At 38.2% G+C, this 24,255-nt stretch overlaps 1 protein-coding gene across 7 annotated transcripts in view; it reads right to left on the bottom strand.

Annotated features, from left to right (window-relative positions):
- LOC100266816 (DNA ligase 6) overlaps positions 1–23,289 on the bottom strand; it is a 78,713-nt gene extending 55,424 nt beyond the window's left edge. For 6 of the 7 annotated variants that reach the window (XR_787546.3, XM_002266132.5, XM_010662077.3 and 3 more), the window contains exons 1-6: positions 20,808–23,289; positions 20,573–20,690; positions 20,340–20,421; positions 15,967–16,069; positions 15,768–15,864; positions 14,913–15,015 (exon numbers count right to left, since the gene is read on the bottom strand). Coding sequence is in view for 6 of the 7 variants with exons in the window: in XM_002266132.5 (XP_002266168.2) it covers positions 14,913–15,015; positions 15,768–15,864; positions 15,967–16,069; positions 20,340–20,421; positions 20,573–20,690; positions 20,808–23,241 (2,937 nt within the window). In the remaining variant the exon portion in view is untranslated. The remainder of the gene's footprint in view (positions 1–14,912; positions 15,016–15,767; positions 15,865–15,966; positions 16,070–20,339; positions 20,422–20,572; positions 20,691–20,807) is intronic. The other variant, XM_010662076.3, reaches the window with a different exon arrangement.
- Positions 23,290–24,255: the final 966 nt, after the last annotated feature.

Below are 24,255 nucleotides of genomic sequence, written 5' to 3'. Positions count from 1 at the left end.
GACTCCAGGTTGAGTAACCGACCTAGGACACAAATCGGTTATAGGCCTTTTGATATCTAATATGCCAAACAAAACAAAATATATTCCATTTTAAAAAAAATTATAATATTAAATAAAAATAATATAATATTTTTAAAAATTATAAAATTAGTTTAAATTAAATAATTGAATTTTTGTTCATTTTTAATATATTCACATTTAAATATTATACATATTTTATTTAATAAAATTTAAAATATTGATATGATTTAATTTAATAATATCAAAGATATAAAATAATATTATTGATTTTTAATTTATGCATATATATTTTAAATTTTTTATAATTATTTTAAATTTTAATAATATATAAAATACATATTTATGACATCACCAGTTCGACTGCGGTTCAACCACCGGTCCAACCGATGAACGTAAACCCATAATTTTTCCGGTTCAATGACCAGTCCGGTTCTGAAAACATTGGTAACACTAGATGCAGGCAAAAAGGATAGAAAAACCATGCTTAAGCAGATGCTGGAACAAAATCCCTTGGTTTGCATTCATATTAGTTAATTGGGCACTTACAAAACCAGCTTACAAAAAAGAAAGCATGCAACTAAATGAATAAAAAATAGGAAATCAATTTGGATCCATCATCATGACCCAAAATTCAGAATACGGGTAGCAAATTTAAAGAATGATAAGCATTAAACCAGAATCCTTTGTTTTTTTATTTTGATCAATAAGTATACGATTGTATTGCAAAGAGGCATTAAAATAGCGATCCACAAAATTACAATATAAAGGAACTCACCCCCTTACATAAGGGCCCATACAACAAAGAAAAAAACAAAAACCTTATCCCTTATCGCAAACACGCCCAATCTATAAAATCTATTAAGGTTGAAGGACCATCTTTTATCCACAAATTGGTTTCTGACCATAGTAAATACACAAAAGAAGCTTTCAGCCTTTGAATGGACAACACGCAATCCTCAAAAGCAATTGAATTTCTAGCCTTCCATATGACCCAAAACAAACATAACGGTCCCACTTGCCACGCCACCTTCCTCTTCTTACCCACAAAAGAGCTCCTCCATCCTAAAAGGGTTTCCTTCGCCGAAAGAGGAAAAACCCAAGAAACTCCAAAAAAAGAAATGAGCAACATCCACCCTTCCCTTGTTTTTTCACAATGAATGAGGAGGTGGCCAATTGACTCCTCACACGTATGACACAAAAAGCATCTATTTGCCAAAGCCCAACCTCTCTTTTGCAAATGATCCAAGGTTAGAACTCTTCCCCATGAAGCCTCGCACTTAAAGAAGCTTAATTTGGGCTGCACACAAGAGTTCCAAATAATCTTCGAAAGGAAAGAAACAAGAGACACCGGCTGCATAGTCCTATACAAAGATTTTACCGAGAAAACCCAATCCTTTGAGTCCATCCACCTCACCCTATCCTCCTCATCCACCCTAACCTTCTTCCCCTCCAAACAACAAAACAACCTTTCCACTTCTTCCAACTCCCAATCATTGAAAGGTCTATTGAAACAAGGATTCCAACTTCCCCCCCTTTCCCCCTTGGCTGCCCAAACTTCATTTACCCAAGCCTCTTTGTAAGATGCTAAAGCATATAATGAAGGAAAAGTCTCGCACAAAGGGATGGTTCCACACCACTTGTCTTTCCAAAACCTCACCTTCTTAGCATCACCCACCACAAAACCAAAAGAAGGGGTTACTAGATGTCCCATCTTACTTATTGCTTTCCACAACCCAACTCCATAGGCCTCCTTAGTCTCACAAGATCTCCACCCTCCTCTTTCCTCCCCGTATTTCCCTCTAATCACTTGGTTCCAAAGGGCCTTTCTTTCATTTGCAAAGCGTCAAACCCACTTGCCAAGGAGAGCCCTATTGAAAGACCCAAGACTCTTAACTCCCAACCCTCCTTTTCTTTTGTCTAAACACACTATCGGCCACCTTACTAAGTGCGGTTTTTGCTAAAGAGCCCCACCAACCCATAGGAAGTCCCTTTGAATCTGCTCCAATCTCATTCTAACCACCCTAGGCAGCTGGAAATAGACATAAAATAGATCAGCAAATTAGACAAGGTACTTTGCATTAAGGTAATCCTCCCCCCTTTTGAAATGTACTGACATTTTCACATAGCCAATCTCTTTCAGAATCTTTCTTTCATTCCATCCCAAGCTGCAACACATTTAAAAGGAGCACCCAACGGCATTCCTAGGTAGGTGGAGGCCAATTTTCCCACCTTATAATCGAACTCATCAGCCAACTCTTCCACATTCTCAACTCTAGCAACCGGAATCAGCTCACTTTTCTCCAAATTTTCTCTTAACCCTAAAATTGCCTCAAACCACATTAACAACCAGCACAAGTACATCAACTGTTCCTCCTTTGCCTCACAAAAAATCAAAAGAGTCTCCAAAATGAACCAGAAAACTAAAAAGTAATACAAAGTACAAACACCAGTAGTCCAAGCATTAGAATACAACCCATCTAGCGAATCATGCAATTAGTTGTTACTCTAGCTACACAAAAGCATTCATAAATAAACCATTAAACTTTTTTCGATGGTTACAAATTTGACTGGAGCAAAATGATTTATTACTTTTATCAATGATTCTAGGGTTTGTTGGGCATACCTTTCGAAAGAAAAAAGTGAAGCCAAAGCCACCTTGAAAAATCATTTTTCCATGATACAAAATCAACTCCAAACCACCATTAAAATTTTTAGATTAGCTAATAGGCTAGAGTAATCTGAAAATTTTAATGGTGGTTTGGAATTGATTTTGTATCATGGAAAAAAAAAATTTAAAGATTAGATAATAGGCTAGAGTAAGATAACCATCTAGGGTTCTTAAGACTCATGAATGGTTCCCCATCAATGCTTTCCAACATAAAAACTTTGTGAATTGAGAACCCCTTAGAATCTATACACATAATGTATCAAACAATGAAAGTAATTGGTAAAAGTGAATATACTAACCACAATCAGAAAAACAATGAGTTTTTTTAATGTATGGTAAAAACCCCTGAAATGAGGACACAAAGGTTCTTTGTGGAAATGAAGACTTTCCAGGTCAAGTTTGAAGGTGAGTCCGGAGGTACTTGGTGTTCACTTTCAGATCATGGTAAAGGCTTTGTTTTCTCTTTAGGCTTTGAGAAGGAAAAGGTTGGTTGGTTGATTGAGCATTTGGCGAAGGTTGTTGAGTTGAAGAGTTACATGGGTTTCAACATAAAATACAAAGGAAAGTCCAGAGCTCACTTAATGGAGGTATGCTTCAACAACTATGGTAGGTTTATCAGGCTTTCAAAGTTTGCCCTCAAAAGAAAGTTAACTTTTTTGGTAATCCCTAAAGGCGAGAAAGGCAAGGGTTGGGAGTGACTAAAAAATGCTATTTCTTCAATGTTGGTGGTCCTCTCCTTGAATATAACTGAAACGGAAAGGCAGTGCAGGGATGAAAGTATAAAATACAAAAATGTGGGTTTCTCTATTGGAAAAGGTTTATTTTTTGTAGACATAGTTGAGAAAGCCTCATTTCTTCAGGAGTTAAGGTTTTTCCTGGTTAAGGGAAAGTACACAGTCCAATTGAGATGGTGGTCTCCTAGGGAAAACACAGAAGTCTTGTGGAAGTTTAGAGGAGGATGGATTGAATTGCAGGGTTTGCCCTTTCATTTATGGTCTAAGGAACATCTGAAGAAAATTGTGGAGCAGTGGGGAACGGTGGTAGAGATCAATTGGCGAACTGTAAAATTGTTTGATCTTTCTAAGGCAAGGGTGAGAATATCAATGAAGGAATGTACAGTTCTTCCTACTTTAATTAAGGTGAAAGATGGGGTTTTACAATCTTAGTTGCAATGGCTGAAACTGAAGACGAAAGATGGGTTAGAGGAATGTGTGAGTCGACTCAAGGGAGGCTTGAGTCTCACTCACAGATAGATGGCAAAAGGATGGTTGAGAAGGCTAATCCAATGGCTAAGGGTTGGTCTTTTAATGGGGATTTTGGCAAAATTCAAGGTGGAGTAGAAAGTCAAAAGGGTGAGGATGCTTTTGAGGGGACACATGGCAAGAAGAGTGCATCAATGGGGAATAACTATGTCTCACCCTTCCCTCTCTTTAATTTGAATTCAAATAAAGAGAGCAATGGGATATTTGGGCTAAGGCTGTTTGGTGAAGATATGGTTAGAGGGGTAAGGCCAATTCAAGCATTGAGGAATGGTACCAGGCTTCAAATATTGTGCAGAAGGGAAGGGCCCATTTTTCTCAAGAACCTAAGCCCTTGGTGGAAGCAAAAGTGGGCCGGGATAGGGGAAATAAATTAAAAGAAAGCCCGTTTACAATTTTAGGCCAAGAGATGGATGGAGTTCAGCCCAAAGCTAGGAAGGGCTCTTTATGCAAAGAAGACTCCTCTCTGCTTGTTTCAATCGCAAAGGGGATGATAGTCTCAAAGGCCTTTTCTTCTCAACTAGGGGGTTTCATGCCAAAAATTGGTTTGAAGAAGCTACAGACAAGACTTAGTCCTCCAATTTCTAGTTGCCAACAAGGGCTTCGAAGACAAAGCAGGCCTCTATTGCAGGAAGTTCTAACTTCAGCACAAGATGTTCAACCATGGGACGTTGCTTTCAAAGTGGGATCACAGAAGGCGCGAAGGTTCAGCTCAAGTCTTGTCACTTCTAAACGTCAATTAGGGCTCCAAAGAAGATGTTCTAGGGAAGGCCTTCGTCGACAGGTGGCAATGTAGGTAATAATGAATGCCCTGTCCAGCAAAGGTCTTCACTTAAGGCAACTATTTAGCCAGAGGGGAAAGCGAAATTTTGCTTAACTTGTAACATTACAAACAGAGGAGACTAAGGATTTAGGGGTTTTGCTCATTGTGGCTCTTCAATCTTGGTTTTTCCTTCTAGTCTAGTAACCAAAGAAAAAAGGTGGTCCTCAATGGGGACTTGCGATTTGATGGTAGAGAAAAACAAAGTGGGATCTTCCCCTCTCCTCTATCTTGGCACATCCACCCTTGTTTTTTTTTTTTTTTTTTTTTTTCTGATTTGGCTCTTCCCTACTCAGTACATCTGTCTCAGTCCCCTACAGATCAAGTGTCTGAGGGTATTAACTCCCTTAAGACCCTGCCCAACATGCCTAGTGAGGGCCCTAACCTCTTTATAGAATGCCCGATTGAAGCTGAGTTTTCCTCTTGGGGTGGGTTTCAAATAGAGGGTCTTTCTCCCAACAAAATGGCTAGAGTTCATTTGGTCTTAAGTTCTATGGACATCAGGGTGTATTCTAGGCGGAAGAACAAACCTTCCACAAGTCTTTGAGACCTACAGGAACTAGCTTGGAGGATTAGGGACAGAGGTGGTTTTGTCATAAGATCTACAGTTGGAATATACGGGGATTGAGTTCTAAGAAAAAAACGAAGGGTGGTTAAAGATTTCTTGCTACATGAGAACCCGAATGTTGTAATGTTTCAGGAAACAAAAAGGGAGGTGTGTGACAGGAGGTAGCATTTAGACAACTAGGAATAAGGACTGGGCTTTTATTCTAGCTTGTGGGGCTTTGGGAAGGGTTTTGATTATTTGGGACTCAAAGAAACTAAGCAGTGAGGAGGTTGTTAGATAGTATACAGTTATTTCAATTATTTACTTTTCTTTTTTTTTTTTCTTATTGTATTGTGGATCCCACTAGCATGTATATATATACTCAAGTCCAATGTGTATTATTAATAGTTTTTAATAACAAAAATTAGGGATTGTCCCTTTTCTCTCTTTTCACATGGTATCAGAGCATAGGGAGAAAAAAAAACCTAATTATTTCTGGTTTATCCGTGAATCAATTCTGGGAAACCTTTCAGTGACCGTGTTTCATTCCAGCCACCTTCCCCATCTCCTAAAGTTTTCCGATCAACCGTATCGCCGTCAGAAAACCCTCACCACCATCAGAAAACCCTCATCGTCGGCGACTTTTCAACGACTTTTTTCGGCAAAATCCTTTTCCGACACTGACCATACCATCAAGTGCGCAAGAAGGAGATCTTCAAGTTTAGTCAAAGCACCGGAGGGAGATTCTCAGCCACGCGTGTTTCTTCTCCGGCGGCCTAAACCTCACGCACCGGCACGTGAGGGCGCGATGAGCACTTTCCGACCACGCGCTTCCACCTTCAGCCTCGCCTGACGCCTTTTAGCCACCCTCCATCTCTGCTTGTGCCATCCGAGCCCTACAAGTGCATTTTTTGGGGTTTTTTGTCTTTGTCGGCCCTCTAAACAGCCTTTCCGACGACCTCCGGTGACTTCTTCTCCACCCCGAGCCCTGCACGTGTCTTAGGAAGTGTTCTTCTACCCTTCCAGTAGTGCCACATTTGTTTTTCTTTACTATTTGGTCTCTCACAGCCGCGGATCCTCGGTTTTTCTTCTTTCAGTCACAATCTGAAGCCGTATTAGGGCTCTCTTCGATCCAAACATATTTCGTTCTCCAGATAAGTAGATATGGCTACTAAAAGTTCCATTTTTTCCTCTATCATATCTGGATCTCCTATGATTACTTCGGAGAAATTGGTTGGCAGTGAAAATTATTTGTCCTAGTCTGCCTATACGGAGCTTTGGTTTATGGGTTAAGGTTATGAGGATTACCTTGTTACGCAGGAGGCGGATATCCCTGAGGTTGACAGAGTACAATGGAGGAAGATAGATGCACAGTTATGTAATGTGTTATGGCAATCAGATCTTAAGATTCTGCTTCATCTTCGGGCCTACAAAACATGCTTTAAATTTTGGAATCAGGCGAAAGGGCTATACACGAATGATATCCAACGTCTTTATAAGATGGCTTCTTCTATTGTCAATGTTAGACAACAAGACATGGATTTATCTACTTATATTGGCCAGATTGCCTCTCTTAAGGAGGAATTCTTGACCGTGATGCATCTTACTACTAATGTTGGGGATCAACGAACACAGATTGACAAGTTCTTCATGGTTCTTACACTTATTGGCCTCCGTCCAGATCTTGAGACCATCCGCGATCAGATTCTTGGTAGTTCCTTTGTTCCATCCTTAGATGATGTGTTTGCTCGCCTCCTCCATATCTCCTCCACTCAAACTTTGCCATCCGATAACACTTCAGATTCTTCTGTGTTAGTTTCTCAAACTAACTCTCGAGGAGGATGCAGTAGTAACCGAGGTAGAGGCCAACGTCCTCATTGCACCTATTGCAATAAGCTTGGCCACACTCGTGATTGGTGTTATCAGTTACATGGGCTGCCTCCCCGCACTGCCCACGTGGCCCAGTCATCTGATCCTCAGCCGCCTCAGCCTCCGAACTCCTCCACATCTCAGGGTATTTCCCTCACTGACAGTGAGTATGATGACTATCTCCGCTATCAGGCCACCAAGTCAGCTTCTGTTACTTCTGTTGCCCAGACTGGTAATGCTTCTGCTTGTCTTACTCACACATCTTCTCTTGGACCTTGGATTCTAGATTCTGGTGCTTCTGATCACATATCTGGTAATAAGGATTTTTTCTCTTCTATTATTACTACCTCTGTCTTACCTACTGTTACCTTAGCTAATGGTTCTCAAACTGTGGCTAAAGGCATTAGTTTGGCACATCCTCTTCCTTCTCTACCTCTCACTTCTGTCCTTTATACTCCTGAGTGTTCCTTTAATCTTATCTCCATCAGCAAAATCACTCGTACTCTTAACTGCTCTATTACTTTTTCTGATAAATTTGTGACCTTGCAGGACCGGAGTATGGGGAAGACGATTGGCATAGGACGTGAGTCTCAAGGCCTCTATCACCTCACCTCGCCTTCAACTCCTGCAGTTTGCATTTCCACTAATGATCCCCTCCTTATCCACAGTTGCCTGGGTCACCCTAGTCTATCCAAGTTCCAGAAAATGGTCCCTCGTTTTTCATCTTTGTCGTCGCTTACGTGTGAGTCCTGTCAGCTTGGGAAACATACTCGTGTCTCGTTCCCAAAGCGTTTGAATAATCGAGCAAAGTCTCCTTTTGAACTTGTCCACACTGATGTTTGGGGTCCTTGTCGGACCATGTCTACTTTAGGATTTCAGTATTTTGTCACTTTTATTGATGACTATTCTCGATGTACTTGGTTATTTTTAATGAAAAATCGAGCTGAATTATTCTCTATTTTCCAGAAATTTTATGTTGAAATTCAAACCCAGTTCAATATTTCTATTCGTGTGTTACGCAGTGACAATGCCAGGGAATATTTTTCTGCACCATTTACTTCATTTATGTCCCAACATGGGATCCTTCATCAGTCTTCTTGTGTTTATACTCCTCAACAAAATGGGGTAGCTGAACGTAAAAATCGACATCTTGTTGAGACAGCTCGTACTCTCCTTCTCCATAGTAATGTTCCTTTTTATTTTTGGGGGGACGTTGTTCTTATAGCATGTTATTTGATTAATCGTATGCCCCCATCTGTATTACACGATCAAATTCCTCATTCCCTTCTTTTCCCTGACCAACCGCTTTATTTCCTTCCTCCTCGTGTTTTTTATTGTACTTGCTTTGTTCATATTCTCACTCCTGGACAGGACAAACTTTATGCCAAAGCCACAAAATGCATCTTCTTAGGATACTCCAGACTTCAAAAGGGTTATCGTTGTTATTCTTCTGAGACTCATCACTACTTTCTCTCCGCTGATGTCACCTTCTTTGAGGACTCACCATTCTTCTCCACCTCTGAGTCTCTTTCTGTTTCTGAAGTCTTACCCCTTCCCATTATCTCCCCACCTGATGTAATGTCTTTTCGCCCACTTCAGGTTTATCATCGCCGTCATCGTGTCGTCGTTCCTTCTTCTTTGGCCGAGGTACCTGCTGACTCACTTCCTATCCCTTCGACTTCTCCTGCCCCAACTCTGCCTCCTTCTACTGACTTACCCATTGCTCTTCGGAAAGGTAATCGATCTACTCGTAATCCTCATCCCATTTATAATTTTTTGAGTTACCATCGATTATCTTCACCCTATTCTGCATTTGTTTCTGTTACATCTTCTGTTTCTCTTCCCAAGAGCACCCTTGAGACTCTTTCCCATCCAGGCTAGCGACAGGCAATGGTAGATGAAATGGCTGCTTTACACTCCAATGGCACTTGGGATCTTGTTGTTTTACCCTCTGGTAAATCTACAATTGGTTATCGTTGGGTCTACATAGTTAAGGTTGGCCCTGATGGTCAGGTTAATCTTCTTAAGGCCCGCTTAGTTGCTAAAGGTTATACTCAGGTTTATGGTTCTGATTATGGTGACACTTTCTTTCCTGTTGCCAAGATAGCTTCCATTCATCTATTGCTCTCCATGGCTGCTATGCGTTATTGGCCTCTTTATCAGTTAGATATTAAAAATGTTTTCCTTCATGGGGATCTTGCTGAGGAAGTTTATATGGAGCAACTACCTGGTTTTGTTGCTCAGGGGGAGTCTGGTTTAGTGTGCAAGTTACGCCGTTCTCTATATGGCTTGAAACAATCTCCTCGAGCATGGTTTAGCCATTTTAGTTATGTTGTTCAGGAGTTTGGCATGTCCCGTAGTACAGCAGACCATTCCATTTTCTATCATCATAACTCTTCGAGGTAGTGTATTTATCTAGTAGTTTATGTGGACGACATCGTCATTACAGGCAATGATCAGAATGGTATTCAGAAACTAAAGCAACACCTTTTCACCCACTTTCAGACTAAAGACTTGGGGAAACTCAAGTATTTCTTAGGGATTGAGATAGCTCAATCCAGTTCCGGTGTGGCTCTTTCCCAAAGGAAGTATTTTTTTTTTATAGGAAACCACACATGAATATATTGATAAGATAAAATAGTACATAAGGAGGATGAGAAGTCCTCCTGCCAGAATTAAAACTAAACAACACAATAAATAACATGACACTACACCGTCTCATTGGACCTACACACTGCTAGCTAATCTAGTTGTAAAATGTTAAGGGGAATGCCCTTAAACCCCGTTGAGCAAAAAGCCCAAAACGAAGCGATGAAATGAATGAAGTCCCAAAGATTCTCTGAATTCCTAGCTTTGTCCTCAAATATCCTAACATTCCTTTCCCGCCACACAACCCAAATTAAAGCTATGCACGCATTTTGCCACAAAACCAACCCTCTCTTGGATTTGCCAAAACCTTTATAATTGATGAACATCATGTCTGAAATGCTTTTCGGAGGGACCCAATCCATCTTGGCTAACTGAAAAAGTTTGTGCCACAACCCCAACGTCACAGAACAATGAAGGAATAGGTGATCTGCTAATTCTCCTTGCCCCATACACAACTTACAGATGTCAGGGCTAAGAGCTTTGTGGGGCCTCCTCAATTGTAGCAAGTCATTGGTATTTACCTTCTTGTGTGTCACAAGCCAGACAAAGGCCTTAACTTTGAAGGGAACTTAAGATTTCCATACAAACTTATAAGGGATCAAAGGAGATGAATCAGACATTTGGGACAAGGCTGTAAAGAAGGACTTGACTGTAAACAGTCCTGAAGACAATAAGGACCAAGATCTCGCATCTGAAGCGGAGGTGGATAAATTCATACAATCAATAGAGCACATGAGGCTTTCTAGATCTTCTATCTCATAATCGGTTAGACTACAAAGGAAATTAAAGTTCCATGAGAAAGGGCGATCCGAACCAAGAATTGAATATATGGGAACACTTTTATCCATTACTACTCTACATAGTCTTGGATATTGGTCTTTGAAGATTTGGTCCCCCCACCATAAATCTTCCCAAAAACGAATTCTTTCCCCGTTTCCTACGACCAACCGAGTATACTTGGAAAAATCCTGAAAGACTTGTGCAATGGCCTTCCAAGGGCAACGATGTGACCACCTGACTAAAGTGTTGGCATCCCAACCATTTGAGTGTGTCCCATATATGCTAAGAATGACCTGATGTCATAGAGCTGTACTCTCCCTAGGATACCTCCACAACCATTTCCCTAAAAGAGCGCGATTCCTTAAAGGAATCTTCCCTATCCCCAAACCCCCTTTTACCCTCGGCTTACACACAACATCCCAAAGGAAGTATGCTTTAGACATCTTGGAAGAAACCGGTATGTTAGACTGTAAACCGGTAGACACTCCTATGGATCCAAATGTCAAACTTATACCAGGACAGGGGGAGTCTTTAGGAGATCCTAGGAGATATCGGCAACTTGTAGATAAACTGAACTACCTCACCATTACTCGTTCAGACATTTCTTTTCCTGTAAGTGTTGTTAGTCAATTTCTACAATCACCATGTGATAGTCATTGGAATGTTGTAATCTGCATTCTTCGATATATCAAAAGCACACCAGGCCAAGGTGTGTTGTACGAGAACAGAGGTCATACCCAGGTTGTTGGTTACACAGATGCAGATTGGGCTGGCTCACCCACAGATAGACGTTCCACTTTTGGGTATTGTGTTTTTATTAGAGGTAAACCTAATATCCTGAAAGAGTAAGAAACAAGATGTAGTGGCTAGATCTAGTGCTGAAGCCGAGTATCGAGCTATGGCTCTGGCAACATGTGAACTCATATGGCTGAAACATCTTCTTCGGGAGTTGAGATTTGGAAAGGATAAACAGATGAAGCTCATCTGTGACAACCAAGCCGCTTTGCATATTGCATCCAATCCAGTCTTCCATGAAAGGACCAAACACATTGAAGTTAACTGTCACTTCATTAGAGAGAAGATCGCATCAGGATGTGTGGCGACTAGTTTTGTCAATTCAAATGATCAACTAGCAGATATTTTTACTAAATCTCTCAGAGGTCCTAGAATTAAATACATTTGTAACAAGTTGAGTGCATATAACATATATGCTCCAGCTTGAGGAGGGGTGTTAGATACTGTACAGTTATTTTAGTTATTTACTTTTCCTTTTCTTTCCTTATTGTATTGTGGGTCCCACTAACATGTATATATATACCCAAGTCCAATGAGTATTATTAACAGTTTTTAATATAACAAAAATTAAGAATTCTCCCTTTTCTCTCTTTTCACACTAACAAAGGAGTCGTGCCAACTAAAAATGGTTTCCTTGATAGAATTAGGCATAATCGACTAAACACCGAAAAGTGCAAAAATAAGTTGCCAAATCATGGCTACCTTGGGACAGTGAAGAAGCAAATGATTTTCCGATTCCTCTTCTGCTTTACACAAAAAACACCTGCTTGATAAAAGTCAACCCCTCCTTTTTAGTTGATCCATAGTTAGAATTCTCCCCCAAATAGTTTTCTAAGCAAAAAAGTTGACCCTCTTCGGTACCTAAGGGTTCCAAACTATGCTTGAAGGGAACTCTCTACCATTGCAAGGAACTAGGGAGGAGTAAAAGGACTTCACAATAAAGAGGCCTTTCTTTGAAACCCACCAGGACATGACATCCTCATCGTCCCTTCTAAGAACATGTCTATGTAACTTTTTGAAAAGAGCTTCCACCTCTTCCAACTCCTAGTCATTGTCAAGTCTTGTGAATATAGTGTTCCAGTAACCCATTTCCCCAATTTGATCCCACAACTAAGCTACCCAAGCATCTCTAGACTAGACAAGAGAATGCACGCTTGGAAAAGCGTCTTCCAAGGAATCCTCTCCACACCACCTATTCTTCCAGAACCGCACTCTTCTACCATCCCCCACCTTAAAAACCACACTTTGGCTAAACTCCATCCACCCATTCCTAATCGCCTTCCAAAGCCCCACTTCATAACCTTCCCTTGAAGCACTAGAACACTATCCTCCATCTTCCTCTCCATATTTCCCTACAATCACCTGTTTCCAAAAAAACTCATTCTCAAAAGCAAATCTCCAACACCATTTTCCAAGAAGAGCCTTATTCATCATAGAAAGATTTCTAATACTTAAGCCCCCATCCTTTTTCTCCATGCAGACAATAGACAAATTCACCAAATGCGGCCTACTTTAGGAATCTCCTCCCTTCCCAAAGAAAATCTCTTTAAATCTTTTCCAACCTTAAGCTCACCTTGCCAGGGAAGTAGCTCCTAAAGGAAGGCCCACTAGATAAGGAATGTTATCAACGACTAGTAGGCAAACTTCTTTTTTTTTTTTTTTGGATAGGCAACTAGTAGTAGGTAAATTTATCTATCCATCACACACAAGGCCTAATATAGCATTTGCAGTGACTTGCTATACACTCATCCCATGAAGAACAAATGGAAGTTGTAAAATACTCAAGTATTTAAAAAGAACACCTAGGAAAGGCGGTCTACTCTTTAAAAAGGGTGAACATGTAAAAGTTGAGGCATGCACTAATGTTGACTAGGTTTGAGCTATTAATGAAGAAGGTCAACCTTAGGTTTCTCTACCATGGTAGGTGGAAATCTAGTCACATGGAGAAGCAAGAAGCAACCAGTTATGGCGAGAAGCAATGCTAAAGAAGAATATATGGTTGTTACTCAAGGAAAGTGTGAGCTTCAATGGTTAAAGAGGTTGCTAGAAGAATTGAGGGTAAATATGAAAACTCTAATGAAGCTTTATTGTGACAATAAAGATGTCATAAATATAGCTAACAATCCAATGCAGCATGATCAAACCAAACATGTGAAGGTTGATCGACACTTCATCAAAGAAAAATTGGAAAATGGACTTATTTGTTTGTCATTTATTCCAATGAATGAATAACTTGCTGATATACTTACTAAGGGGCTGTTGAAACCTACATTTGACTACTTAACTAGCAAGCTAGGCATGATTGACATCTATGAGCCAACTTAAGGGGGAGTGTGAGAATTGCACTATTTTAGTAGACTTGATTTAGTTAATTTCATTATTAAGGGAACTAAATTCATTATTTTAGGGAGCTAAATTTGGGATTATGATTTGCTATTCAAATTTAATTCATATTCTAGATTAAGGTGACAATTGTATAGTTTCCTGTTTGAATATGTCTTGTATAGGTTATAAATATTAGATTGTATTCTTCAGATACTATACAAAAAAAAAATACAGATTCAATCCATATCTGCTTACAACATATGCATCGAGAGATCCACCAGTAGGGACCATTTGAAATACTCCAACATGAACATTATTAAGGCTTGCAAAGGTGGTGCACAAGTTAGGGACATAAACCAACAAATGCATAGAAGCATGGCATTAAGTTTTATTTTGGCCCAAGAAGATCCTATGAGGCACCAATTTTTTTTTTGATAAGTAAAGCAAGATATATTAATGAAGAGGCGGAAAGTTACAAGTATACAGGGGGTATACAAAGCAACAACCCCCTCTCAAAGCAAAAAAATCAACAAGGCTCACCACCCCTTAGTTGGATGCCAACCATTCCAAGAACCCTATAAGGGACACACGCTCCTATGAGGCACCAATTTGAATACAAACAAGTAAAAAATCATAAGAAATTTGTGCATAAAGCACAAAGAACAAATTTGTATTTAGGTTTTGGGACCTCACCAAAGTCCATACCATAAGAAGATCCTTATTTTGTTTGGCAGGTCAACATGAACATTAAAAGAAGGGGAATTAGAACTTTCCAAACAGACACATTTGACTCAAACAAACTCATTAACTATAGTGGGGTCCATTGACAATCTCAGAAATGGAAGTTTCCAATAACTTCTTCACTCTTACTTGGTATCATCTTGTTAGCAAAATGAGGAACATAGTTTTTGAAAGGATGCAAAAGGGAAACAATAATATAAAATATTAAATATACAGTTTAACTACATTCTGAGGATCCTGATTACTATTGCACAGACCAAGTGACACTATGTTCTGATTTATCCAGCAAGTCAATTCCACTTTTAGCAAATCCAACATAAAATAACTTTTTGTTTAGTGATTATATTCTATGAGACTAGAAAAGACTATCTTTTGGACGAAAGTAAAAGCATCTGTACAAAACTATATCAAGAACCAAACAATTCGGAAATAGCTTACCAAAGTTCTAACAAGAAACTTTATTTCCTTCTCTCTACAGGACCGCATGAGATTCAAAATAAGGCTTTTCTTTCGAACAATACTTCCACTGCCTGTTTGTACACTGATGATTTCTATTGTAAGAAAAATTGAGAATGATTCTAGTAATTGCATTACAATCTTAGGTTTTATCCAAAGAAAATTTTCTTAAGATAGTTCAAGTTGATAATGAAGAAAATCAGAACATATTTTTCTTTATAACCAAAAACTCCTATATTAACAATTTTATCAAAAAATCCTTAAACATAATAAAATTCAATGAAGGCCAAGTATATAATGGTCCAAAGGTTATAATAAGAGCCAAGTAAAGATTCTGTAGCATGGCTAAGAGGATGAGATCTCAAAGGTGTGAGGTATTCAATGATTCAAATTTTAAAAGATTCCCCATCATAATGAAAAAGATGAAATCACAGAGGACTTAACCCTTTACTTATCACCCACCGAATGAATCAAATGTTATCCTTAATTAAGAACAAGTGGGGCTCAGAAATTATCCCAAAGAGTACAAGTTTATGACCTTGAGAAAGAAATAGAGAGAACAAAAAAATTAGATGGGCACAAGCTTCGTCTGTTTACAATTCTTCAAACAGTACTAGATTTTGTATAATGTGAGAAGGAATTGCAAATCCTGCCCAATTTTCCTGCTTCTTAAACCTAAGCACCACTTTTCACAGATGTCAGACAGTCATCTGCTCACAGTTTAAATGCCTTGCATCCTATATGATATATTCTTTATTACTGCTAGTCATGGCATCAACATGTCTCTTGAGTCCATAGATATATCATGAACCAAAAGCCAGATTTAACAGTTCATACCTTATATTTCGGAGCATGGAAAACACATCTTTAATTAGTAGCGGTGAAGGAGGGGCAAGGAATGACTGTGTTTGTCGGCATACTTGAGCAACATCACCTTTCATCAGGATAGAATGTTAATTAGATTATAAAAACTTATCAAAAGAGAACAGTTTAGCATAACAATTCAAAATTTATGACAGCAATCATCTCTTCCTACCAAGATCACCTAAGCTATTGTACATGGCCCTTATTTTAGACCTGCTTGTCCCACATGCCTCTTCCATTGCAGATGTGACTATACTTCCACCAATATTTAGTTCCTGTACCATTAATATAACACATTTACACATTATTGTCTATAGTCCAAGAAAATTACATGAAAGACACAGCCTTAGTCCATAGTCACCATCAGGGCAGAAAATTTTAAATGAAATAAGCTTGTTTTCAGATTGCAGTCATCAGTAAGGATATGCAGGTAAAAAGAAAATGGAGTAAAAAACTACTTTCAGCACCTCAATCACAAGTTTCTCCATCAGTAAAAATTTTAACTTTTCCAGAAAATGGCATGATCCAATTCAATGCAAAAGACAAATTTCTCCATCTACGAATGGGGTTGAGTACATAAACAATGGCCTACCTCAAAGCTCTAGCAAAAGAGTAAACCTCAAATCAAACCACCATGTCAAAATAGGGATTGCCAAATAGAACAGACATATTCAGTAATAAGATTCATATCATTTACCCCAAAAAAATTTATTGTCTCTGCATCTATTAACTGATAGAGTTCACCACCAGGTCAGTCTAGTATCATTGCATTCACCATCATCCTTTACCTATTTCCACAGGATTATCTCTACCTTGTGTACTACTGTATTTCAACTTCCTTCTTTGGAGCACAGAAAATCAACCTTAAGGCCTTGAATTGCATCTTTCTTTTCCATGTACCTACTCATAATAAATATAACTGCTACCACCCAACTAAATGTTGGTTTCTATGGATGTTGGATTAGCAAAATGATGCCTCTATAAAGCAAGAGCAATTAGATGTCATGTTCCACTCCTTTTCTAATACTTCCCATTCTATTAGATATCTTACTTCTACTTTTGTTTTATATTAACTTGTACTAGTTGAACTTGAGACATGTAGGAAAGCATCAGTCGATGACATGATCCTCTAGGAGACATGCTCAGCTACAAGTGATGATTTTGCAAGGTGTTTTTCTCTGTACCCAACATCTCACAGTCAAAAAATGATTCTTCTTGCTCTTTATCTTTGTCATGTGATGCTTGATGCATTTCCCTTTTTCCCTTACCTTGACAATTCAAAGGTTTTAAACCTTACTTCATTCAAAAGGAATTGAGCTATGCCCAAGGTAATAAGAATTCTTAAAAGAAAGATAGAGATGGTAATTAATGAACTCCAGACGAATAGACCCACAGGGATGCAATTCAGGACTTAACCCAGTCCATCACTGACTGATCTATTAACAGGCATAAGAGGGACATGCCAAGAGCAGTTTTCAAACTTATCAAATATATTATCAAGAGGCATTGGCACCTAGCCGAGATGAACTAGATTCTAATCCTATTGCCACTTTATCCTATAGACTTGAAAAAAGCTATGTCAAGGAAATTACAGCTTCCAAAAAAGAAGATATATAGGATTGATTGCTCTTCTAAAAATGAAGAAATGTTGTAAAGGATAGCAAAATTAAGAATATCATATTACTATACTTTCTGCATTTTGAGGTAACTTGATCAAAAAACTTTTATAGCTCAAAAGAAACAAGTGTATCATTGAAAAAGATTGTCATGCTTGCTTCCAAGTTGATAAACCTATTGAGTTAAACTGGAAGTTTAGTATCCTTTAAAAGTAAAACCTCCCAGACCATTTATTGGGTCTTACAATTGGCCTACATAATAGACCATGCTAGAGTTTCAACATTTTAATGGCCTTCTCTACAACCTAGCTCATAATTTTTATTTACTAGGTTTGAAAGGTTTCTTGATTGTGGACTATCAAAAAAAGAAAAATCTCTCAATTGTGAGCATCACAGGATCCACATGGACTCACAATCCTAACTGAATATATGATATAAACTTTTTTTTATAGGCATCCTAACCACATATTTCATTTTTTTTTTCCCCTGAGTAATGCTCTTTTACCACCTTTTTACCATTGTTCTGACAGCACATGGTGACCAGAAAAAGGAAAAAGTGAAAAGAAGAAAATAATATGAAAAAAAATTTAGCTAATCACCATTCACAATCTAGTAAAGTGGTAAAAAGGTGTGAAATGAAGCATTTTCCTTTTTACTTTGATAGCAAGTTAATTTTCTCTTATAAGTATAATTAATTGGTTAGTAAGTTAAATATTCTAGAATTTTTGGAACATTTCCTATTCTTATAGTAATTTTTGGAATAAGTAGGAAACCTTTAAATCCATGTCAAGAAAATATTTTAATATCTTATATATGTATTTTAGAGTCTAGAAGGGAAGATGTTTGAGTTGAGAAAAAGTTGTTTCCTGACTAATTTCCTTGGAAAGGAAGTCAAATTCCTTTTATTTTATTGCTTGTGATGCACTCCTAAGACCCTTGAAGGATTCCTAGAGAAGACTAGGCAATTCCAACATTTTTCCCATATTCTTAACTTCATCTACTTCCTTTAATTGTAGGGTGTTTTGTTGGCTAACAAGAATATGAGTTGTTCTGAGAATTCTGGCATTAAACAGCTAGAGAGGACCCATGCTTCAGAGGTAGGTGATCTGATGGTGCTTGGGCACAAAGGGTGTGATAAAACTAGCAAATAGGATGGCCAAGAGAATGGGTTGGGGTCTAACTCAAGAGGTGAGGTTGAAAGTGTTTAGGTGGGCTAGTTAGGTGGAAGTTGCCCAATCAAGAAGTTTGGACTTCCCCTTGGAAAGCCCAGCATTAATGCTTTAGGCCTAAGAAAGGAAGGAAGGATCTCTAAAGGATGAGGGGCAAAAAAGGCATATTGGAAGAAATGAAGGCCCATGGAGCTAAGAGGAGTAAGGTGGGACTAGGCCTTGTGTCCCTTAAAGGCGATATGGGCCAAAAAAAGGCTAAAGCCTTGCATCCTTTAAGGGGGACAAATGATGGCACATTGGAATGAAAGGAATTAAATGTCATTTGATGGTGAAGACCCTAAGTCCCTTGAGTCTCTGTTACCTGAGGAAGAGGTTTTTTCATTCCTTTCTAGTTTGTGTGGGGATAAAGCCTTTAGACCAGATGGATTCTCCATAGATTTTTGGTAGTTCAATTGAAAGTTTGTCAAAAGTGACGTGGTAGGATTCTTTGCAGAGTTCTTTCAATGAGAATCTTTCAAAAGAAACCTTAATTCTACTTTTATTGTGTTAGTCCCAAAAAAAGGGGTTTCGAACACTTAAAAGACTTCAAACCAATAAGTTTGGTTGAAGGACTTACAAGCTTCTAGCAAAAGTCTTGACTGACAAAGTAAAGAAAGTGCTTGGAAAGTGAGTTTTAGCAACTCAACATGCTTTTGTAAAGAGTAGACAAATCCTAGATGCAATCCTCATAACAAGTGGAGTAATTGATTCAAGGCTAAAGAGCTTTGAAAGTGGAATCATATGTAAGTTGGATGTTAAGAAGGTGTGGAAGATTGAAATTAGGAAAGATGTGATTCTAAATAGAGAATTAGGCAATCCCGTAATCAAAGGGATTTTGTTGTAATTGAGTTAGGAAAGTCCCTAATTTGGGTTCTAGGATTTTTGTATATATGTGTGTGTGCACATGTCTCTATACAAATTAATTAAGAAGAAGAATTTTTAACCTTTTATTCTTCAATCTCTCTTCTAAAAAAATCTTCCTCCTTTAATTTCTTTCTTCTTTTTGTCAAAGCATCTATCTTCTTTACCAGCTAAATATTCCAACAATCTTTAATGACATCTTCTTTTGGTGACATCTTTTGAGAACAAAGACATAGAACCTACCTAGGTTCTTTCTCCTGTAAAGCTGGAACACCAAAAATATCATGAAACCATAAACTAATAAGAAAACAAGTCTTCTTTCTTGGTATTGTGCTTTTTTCAAATTTTCTATTAGTACATCAATTATAAATTGAATAATTTAAAAATAAATAAATAAGTAAATAAGATTAATAAACTAGAATTGGTTGACACTCAGAGACTATAGAGATATAAGTGATAGAAATTTCCATTCCACAAAAAAGAGTCCTGCATTAGTTAAAACCTGAAGAGTGTGCTTATGAGTTGAAAATGCAGAGAGGAGCCAAGGAATAATAGAACTCGCCCCTTGAGGTAATTATTAGTCTAGAGAAGCAAAGTAAGAACAACCTCATAATGGAAGATACAAGATAAAAACAACTAACTGGGATTCTGCATATATGTGAAGCAAAAAAAGGAGTTTAGAGATTAATTTAAAAGACAAGCCAAAATAACTAGTCTTTCAAGAATAATTTATTTAGCTGCTGCTAATTGATACTTACTCATTGGGTGGTTTAGCATAAAAAACTGTTTAACATGAGAAGAGTGACACTCCCTTGAGGATAGAAAAGGGACATGCAATTTAAGAATGGAAGTACACAAACCATATTTTCATGGTCAGCAGCAATCTTATTTGTGCAGAGATATACAGCAGGTATCACATCCTCAGGAGACAAGGCCAACAAACTGTGCCATGAGAAACATTGCAAGCAAACAGCATGCCCCAATAAGTCCAGGTATAATACAGTGCATCCTCTTCTAAAAACAAGTTTTCATAGCAAGGAAATATTTTTCTTTTAAAGGATGAAACAAAAAAGTGCAATCAACATCAACAAACCTTCTAAACATATTGCACAGCATAGAAGCTGCTTTTATCTTGCCCTTCTCACCCTCAACCAGGTCAAAAGTCCGAGCAAGATGTAAATATGGGGCAGGCTGCCCAAGCTTCCAGCATGCTGCACATGTATCTCAGCATGATTTAACATTTAGATTTGGATAAAATTCAAAATTGAGATATGCATTCTTGGAAGATATGCTACTTAATTAACTTTTTCCAAACTAAGTACACCGACCGTGCTCTATTGGAGAATATTTTTCCAGCGGTAATGATACAAGAGTTGCAGCTATAGTATCTCTTGATAGCCCCTTAGCTTCAACTATATTTCCTGATTCCTTCTCTGATACTTTTTTCTCTAGCTCAGAACTGCAACTTTGGATACAGCATTCAGGTTGAATCGATTTGCTACTGACCACCAACCTCTCTTCATTCTCACCAAGGTTACCCTCAGGTTTACTATAGTATATGTCCAGAGCCATATTAATATCTCCTTTCGTCTTCTTCAGGATGGAGGAAACATAGTATCTTGACGATTCATCAACATTTACTATCTTAATGAACTGCTCAACCTGTTCTTCATAAGATGTGATAGCCTCACTTGGAAATGAATTTTCATTATCAGAAAGTTGTTCAGATATACCATCCCCACTTTGAGAATCATTACTCGCTATCTTACTGAAGAACCTTGTTATTGTAGATTGTTTTGAGCCACCAGATTCTGGTTTTGAACCAACTTTTCCTTTCTTAATTGACTTTTTGTCAAGGTTTTTCTTCCTTTTCCCAGAAGAGAGACTGCTGCTCTTCATGGAACTCCTAATGTTGAGTAAACTGTAGCTTTGGCTACCATGAATATCCTCCATTTTCTGAGGGCTGCTCCCCACAGAACCCAGTTTAGATAGTGACACAGAATCTTTGAGTGAGCTTGTCTGAGATGTACATACAGAATTTGTATGCCCAATGACCTGCTCACGAAATTCAGTTTCACGCTCATAGAAATTAGAAACTGCTTCAATGACATTTCCATCTGAGCAGCTAAGGAGATCTAACATCTGGTTTTGAGTGACCCAGATGGGCAAGCAATCACGAAGTTCTTGTATGACTTCCTCTGATCCTTTATCATTCAGCAAAGTTGAATCTCGTGAACCAGGTTCTTGCATAGAAGATGAAGATACTGCAAGAAATCCTGATTCTGTACTTTCTTTCGTTTTCCTTTTGGAAAAAGTCACATGTTTCTCTGCATCCAGCTCCTTGTTCAGGACAGTTCTCGTATTATTTTCAACATTTTCATCTGCTTCCAGGCACCCACGTTGAAAACCCTTCAAGAATTCATGCTTGATGGCCATTTCATCAACCAAACCAGCAAAATGCTTTCTCATGGCATTAGCATGTTTACTGTCAAGTTTCTCAATGTCCAATCCTACTGTAGGAATAACACGCTTTGGTCTCAAAAATTTAACATATTCTCTGAGCTCATCATAGTTTGAATGTTCACTGTATGGTACAAGATGGATCTCAAATGAATCCTTAGTCCTCATGGCAAACTTGTTGCGCTTTACTTCATACGTCCACCCTGTAGGAACAAAGCCCACAACTTTTGAGTACCCTCTTTCAATCATAATCTCCTTCATCTTCACAAAATTGGGTCTAAAATAAGGCCAAGTCTCACCCAATACATTCCATCCAACAACATGAACATCACTCTTAGACTCATCCTCTGTAAATACCCCACCATCCTCATACCCTAAAACTCGCAACACCGACATTTTTCTACCATCTACATGTATTTTACAGTTACGCCTTCTTGATATTTCAAGCAATATCCTCTCTTTTCCAATAACATAAGTAGCTACAAGAAACAAAACAGACTTCATCAAACCCTTGTTCTCAAGGCCAATTCTCTCTATCGCCTCAACTATATAATCAACAGATTCATCTTGAGACGGAAATACAAACTTTGGATTACAATAGGTCGTATCCAAAAAAACCGCTTCAGAACCAACAAATTCACCCAAACAAGGCTCCAATTTCATCGATTCACAAAACCTAAAATCACCAGTATGAACATACCTTTCAAACCTACCATCCACACCAGGAACCTTGAACAAAAATTGCACCGCTCCGGGGCAGTGATTTGCATCGAGAAGCGCCACTTCACATCCATCAATCAAAACGGGTTGGGACACCGCCAAAGGATAAACAAACAAAGAAGAGACCCCAAGCACTTCAACGAGAAGGCGTGCAGTTGTATTTGAACAGAATATAATACCATTGGACCACTTAGGGCTGAGCCCGGAATAGTGATCGGAGTGGAAGTGAGAGAGGAAGTAGGTGACGGAGTAGTCGCCGGAGCACCGAAACCCATCGACAACGAACCGGGATTTGGGAATGAGCTTGGACTGAGGAAAATTGGTGGGGATTGGGGGGAGAGGGGAGTGATTGGAGAGAAAAGAGAGGGAGGGAGGTGGAGGGGGTTGGGGAGATTGGTGTTGAGAGAGTGATTTGTGGGAGTTGAGAAAAAGGTGAGCGGAATCTAACGTCATGGTTTCGGAGGAGGAAGATTGGGGAGCCGCCATTGGGGTTTCTGGCAGTTGAAGCGGTGGTGGGTGCTTACAGAGGTTCGGAGTGGGGAGGTTGGATGGCGCCAAAGCATCGCCCACTGTCCGTACCATCACATTTGAAGTTCATTGTTCGGTTGGTCACATCTTTTCATTCTTTGAGCTTTTTCGTGTGTATATATTGGTATGTTTGGTTATCGAAAACTTGACGGCATGTTTGGTTCGAAAAATTTGTGGGTTATTGAAAATTTAACGCCATGTTTGGTCCAAAAAATTTGTGGGAAAATGTAAATAAAAGAAAACAAAGAAAAAAATAGAAAAAAAAATGAAGATAAACAAAAAATTTATATTTAAAGTCAATAAATTACTTTTTATATAATATTTGAAACTTTTTTCACTTATTTCAACTTATTGATATAAAGATAAAACAATTTGAAAATGCATAAGTTTTTAATTAGTTTAAATTATATTTTATTTTCTTAAATATTTTTTATACAACAATCAAATATAAAGAAAAATATTTTCTTTAACATTTTTTTCTTTCTTTAGTATTTTCTAAGAACCAAACATAACATAAAGGAAAATGTAAGAAAAAATTAAAGAAAACAAAATAAAAAATAAAAACCCAAAATAAAACAAAAATAAAGTTACATTTAGATGGGTGTGGACTTGGGCGTAATGGAGCCCACATGATTGGACTTAACTAAAAAGCTTGCGATAATGAAACGGTGTCTTTTCCAAACATCTTTTCTATTAAGATACACCTTATTTGATATATGGAAATTCTCTACATCTATAAAAAGGGACCTCTTCCATGACACTTAAGTTTGTAGTAATCTAACTTAAAGGTATTTTGAATATTTGAAATGACATGGATTCTAAGCATTTATCTTCAATTAACTTTATTAACTTGCTTTACTATTGCATAAATTGCCTTATTAAGTTTTCCAAGCTTTGAGTTTGATGATGAGGATTAGTTTGCTAATGAAAGTTCTAAGGAGGAACCCTTGAGGTGTAAAAACCCGCTAACCACTACCTTGATTTCTTTAGAATTGATTACCTTACCGCTAAAATTCGTCATTATTGTTTCCTCTCTATAACAAATTTTGGTGGTTTCTCCAATTTGGA

Source organism: Vitis vinifera, chromosome 14, assembly GCF_030704535.1.
Source record: "Vitis vinifera cultivar Pinot Noir 40024 chromosome 14, ASM3070453v1".
In the NCBI taxonomy this organism is placed as follows: domain Eukaryota; kingdom Viridiplantae; phylum Streptophyta; class Magnoliopsida; order Vitales; family Vitaceae; genus Vitis; species Vitis vinifera.
The sequence above is the reverse complement of the archived record's forward strand: the minus strand, read 5'-3'. Positions and strand labels throughout refer to the sequence as shown.